This window comes from Mandrillus leucophaeus, unplaced genomic scaffold, assembly GCF_000951045.1.
Source record: "Mandrillus leucophaeus isolate KB7577 unplaced genomic scaffold, Mleu.le_1.0 Scaffold68, whole genome shotgun sequence".
Classification (NCBI taxonomy): Eukaryota; Metazoa; Chordata; class Mammalia; order Primates; family Cercopithecidae; genus Mandrillus; species Mandrillus leucophaeus.
The window spans coordinates 1,491,607-1,496,049 of NW_012107363.1; the positions used below are offsets into that span (position 1 = coordinate 1,491,607).

A 4,443-nucleotide genomic window follows, 5' to 3' on the forward strand; every position below is an offset into this window, starting at 1 on the left:
CCCTTACCTGTCTCTCCCTTTCCCCCCGAGTTCCCAAAGTCCACTGGTATCATGCCTTTGTATCCTCATAGCTTGGCTCCCACTTGTGAGTGAGAACATACAGTGTTTGGTTTTCTATTACTATATTACTTCACTTAGAATAATGGTCTCTAGTTTCATCACGGTCACTGCAAATGCCATTATTTCATTCCTTTTTGTGACTGAGTAGTAGTCCATTGTGTATGTGTGTGTGTACATATATACACACACACTACAATTTCTTTATCCCCTCATTGATTGATGGGCATTTGGGCTGGTTCCATATTTTTGCAATAGCAAATTGTGCTGCTATAAATATGCGTGTGCAAGTATCTTTTTGAAAGACACTTTCAGTGAGTATAGAATTCTAGGTTGACAGTTTTTTTTCTTATAGTACTTTAAAGTTTTTGCTCCATTATCTGCTCACTTGCATTGTTTCCAACAAGAAAACTGATGTCATACTTATCTTTTGTTTACTATATTTAATGTTTCTTTTTTCTCTGAGTACTTTAAAAATTTTCTGTTTATCACAAGTTTGGGTAATTTTATTATAGTGTTCTAGGGGTCATTTTCTTCATATTTCTTGCACATCTCCAGAATTGAGTGTATTATTTAATTGACAATCTCTCTGGCATCCTGAGATCCAAATGTTAAATGAATTATGGAATGTTTTGAAAGTCAGTTGGAAAAGTTCAGCTCGTGAAAGTTACAGAAAATCTTTGCTTTAATTTATCTAGTTGTCATAATTCAGATAAGAGTATAGTAGAGAGGATTTCAAAAGTAGCAAAACATATATTAGTGACACATTAATGTAGTAACTTAGTCCTGTGGTGAACTTAAAACTGCTGTCTTTATATTTAATGTGTGTAAAATTTACTATATAGCGATAGATAAATTTAAGAAACTCAGTCTTAAATCTTTGGGTAATAGTATTTGTGTTTCTGACTTGATGCTTTTACTAACATTTATTAACAATACTTTGAAAGTAATTTTTGATAACCCTCTTATTGTCTGTTAAAATTCATGCAAAAGTTGAGTTTAGGAGGTTTACCTTTCATTACATTAGTTTTCATTTTCTAATGGTTTGTAAATTAGCCAGAACTCTAATATAAAGAATATTATGATTTAATAAAGCCATTGTTAGATTACTTTCACATATTGAAAGTATGTTAATTTGGGGGGAAGCTATTAAACTAAAAGTGTGTCATCTGTCGTAAAAGCTAAGAAATGCAACCTAGGTATATAAGAAGAAAAGTTGCAATAGGTATGAGAGTATAGCCTGGCTGTAACACAGACTGGTGCTCCACCTTTATTTGTATGAAATCAGAGATGACCAGTCCTAAAGTTTCGAGCCTTACAAAGTAATTAATTACCTGTATAAAACATAAAGAACTACTTTTTTTACCCATGTTTCAATGAAATTACTCATCTACTGATTTCTGTTATACTTAGATACGAACTACTGATTTATTAGTTAAGTTTTTCGGTGTTACAGAGACAAAATTTTACTAGTCCAATCTCTTGAGATAGCAAAAAAAAAAAAAAAAATTGGTATAATTGAGCAGAAGGAGAGCATCAACTTCTGAATTTTTATTTGTTTTAAATGATACTCAGCTTTTTAAAAGTTCACAATGTTGTTTTAAGTTTTTTAAAAATGTATTTATAAAGACACGATCTCAATATGTTCCCCACGCTGGATCGCAGGGGTTATTCATAGGTACAGTCATGGTGCAGGACAGCCTGGAACTCCTGGGTTCGAGCAGTCTTCCTGCTGCAGCCTTCCAACTTGCTGGTATACAGGAAGGTACCACAGTGCCTGGATTCATTTTAGAAGTTTAAAATGTCAAAGATTGTAGGTAGGGAAATCAGTGTTCTAAGAAACCAAAAAAATTTTAATAAAGAGGGACATTGGATTCATTTGATTTTTATTCTCAAAAGGTCAATAATTTATTATTTATATATAATGCATATTTTTTTTTCCTCTCTCATTTTTGTAGGTTCTGCCGGAGACTTCCATTTGGCCTCAATGTGAAATTAAAGTAGAAAATCACATCTACGTGTATGTTGCTATCAGGATGTTGATTCATTAGTCATGCCTGAAGAGGGAAAGTCTGTTTTAGGTGGCTGACTACCAGCAAAAATAAATGCTTATCCTACATGTCAAGCATCTCTCCTTTTTACTGGAGTGAAAATCCCCTCCAGATACCAACAGAATATCAACTGCAGAAAATGCTTCACATTTTAAGGATGTCGGCAACCTAAATTCATGTACCCTATCTGTACAGTTGTTGTGGATGGTTTGCCATCTGAAAGCTCCTCAAGTTCTTATCCAGGCCCTGTGTCTGTTTCTGAAATGTCTCTGCTTCATGCTTTGGGTCCAGTGCAGACCTGGCTGGGACAAGAGCTCGAGAAATGTGGCATTGATGCCATGATTTACACTCGGTATGTCCTCAGTCTTCTGCTGCATGACAGCTATGACTACGACCTGCAGGAACAGGTATTTACATATTTTAAGTGTTTTGTGAAAACTGATTGTATCTGTATGTATACATTCCTCTTAAACAAGCACTTTCATACTTTAAAACTGGGCTATTCATGTGTGTCTGCAAACATTTAACCTGTCAGTGACCAGATGGTAAGATTGCTTTGGAGTGTCAATCAGCCTGTGTCACTGAGCACCCTGTCAAGTGCAGTGATTTTATTCATGGTTAGACGTTCTCACTGTTGATTACGTTTTGGCATAGACTGCAGATCTTGTCATGGATTGGGCATAGTTTGATGACCTGCTGCCTTTAAATAGCAGTGCTCTAGAATGTTGATTTCTACTATTTAGAAAACTCACACATTATGAATAGATATTTAAACATTGTATCTATTATACTTCTTACCATTCCAAATTTAATATTGTATTTTATCTGCAAGAAAGATATTTAACTGCTTATTAGTCAGTATGTATAACAAATCAGTAGACTTTAACTTCAGTAAAGCACACAGTTTTGCTGTAAGTCAGTGTGTGTCACCTTGTAAGTTGGTCATTACACATTTTACTTGACTTTGCTGCTGAGTTTATAGTGAGAAATTGGGCTGGGTGTGGTGGTTCACACTTATAATCCCAACACTTTGGGAGGCCGAGGTGGGAGGATCCCTTTAAACTGGGAGTTTGAGACCAGCCTTGGTAACATAGAACCCAGTTTCTAAGAAAGTGTTAAAAAATTAGCCAGGCATGGTGGCACGTGCCTGTAATCTGTAGCTACTCAGGAGGCTGAGGTGGGAGGATCGCTTGAGCCCAGGAAGTCAAGGCTGCAGTGAGCCATGGTTGCGCCACTGCGCTCCAGCCTTGGCAACAGAGCAACACCCAGTCTCTCTCACATGCATACACGAGGAAGGGGGGGAAGAGAAAAAGAAAAAGAAAAGAGAAACCAAATACAGGTTCTTGAAAAAAATCTTAACCTCAGTCTCATTCTTAAGAGGAGCTACTGAAAGTGAGGCCTGCCAGAGGGAACCAGAGTCATCAGTAGTGAATAAATGGGCTCTGGGTGACTTCTGTGTACAAATTTCACGTAAAGTCTTTTGGTTTTTATAGACAGTAAAAAGAAGGAGGTATTTTGTGGGCAGCTTTTGTTGCTGTTTTAAACCATTGTTACCCACACTGAAAGCAAAGCAGGAAGAGTTTCATTGTCAGAAGAAATTGGCTTTGCCCCTCCAAACCACACAAAAAAGCCTCGAAGTCCTATAAATACAGAGGATTTCACCAAGATGCTTTTTTTTTTTTTTTTTTTTTTTTTTGAGACAGGGTCTTGCTCTGTCACCCAGGCTGGAGTGCATTGGTGTGATCATAGCTCACTGAAGCCTTGAACTCCTGGGCTCCAGCCATCCTCCCACCTCAGCCTCCCAAAGTGCTGGCATTACAGATGGGAGCTACTGTTTCCCGTCAGCTTAACATTGAGTTGTACAGAGCATGTTTGATGAGAGGGTTTCCCGTCGTGTCTAGCTGGACATGGTGGATGTGTCTTGCTTCCAGGTTGCTTGCTGCCTTGGCTGGCAGTAGATCCAGTAAGGTTTTGAAGCGATTAACTTATAACCTAATAATCAGCAACTGTGTTATTTTGGTGGTCAGTATTTTGTATAATTTCCTTATCAGAGCTCTGTTATTTGCCATCATCTTTCTGGTAAATGTCAAATATACTCCTTTACAGGCAAGTAAGACGTTAAACCTACAAACATGGAAGGACTTTCATTTCCAGAAATGAGGAAAATATTTCTCATCGTTCAAAAATTATGTACTTCATTGTAAGCATGTACTCATAGGGAATGATTTTTTTTTTTTGAGACAGGGTCTTGCTCTAATTGCCCAGGCTGGAGTGCAGCGGCGTGATCATAGCTCACTGCAGTCTTAACCTCCTGGGCTCAAGCGATCTTCCTGCC

The 4,443-nt window shown here is 37.5% G+C and overlaps 1 protein-coding gene across 1 annotated transcript in view; it reads left to right on the forward strand.

Moving 5' to 3' along the window:
• Window positions 1–2,013: 2,013 nt before the first annotated feature.
• KIAA0232 (KIAA0232 ortholog) overlaps window positions 2,014–4,443 on the forward strand; it is a 59,275-nt gene continuing 56,845 nt past the window's right edge. The window contains exon 1 of the mRNA XM_012002158.1: window positions 2,014–2,515. Within this exon, the coding sequence (XP_011857548.1) occupies window positions 2,285–2,515 (231 nt within the window). The 5' untranslated portion in view covers window positions 2,014–2,284. The remainder of the gene's footprint in view (window positions 2,516–4,443) is intronic.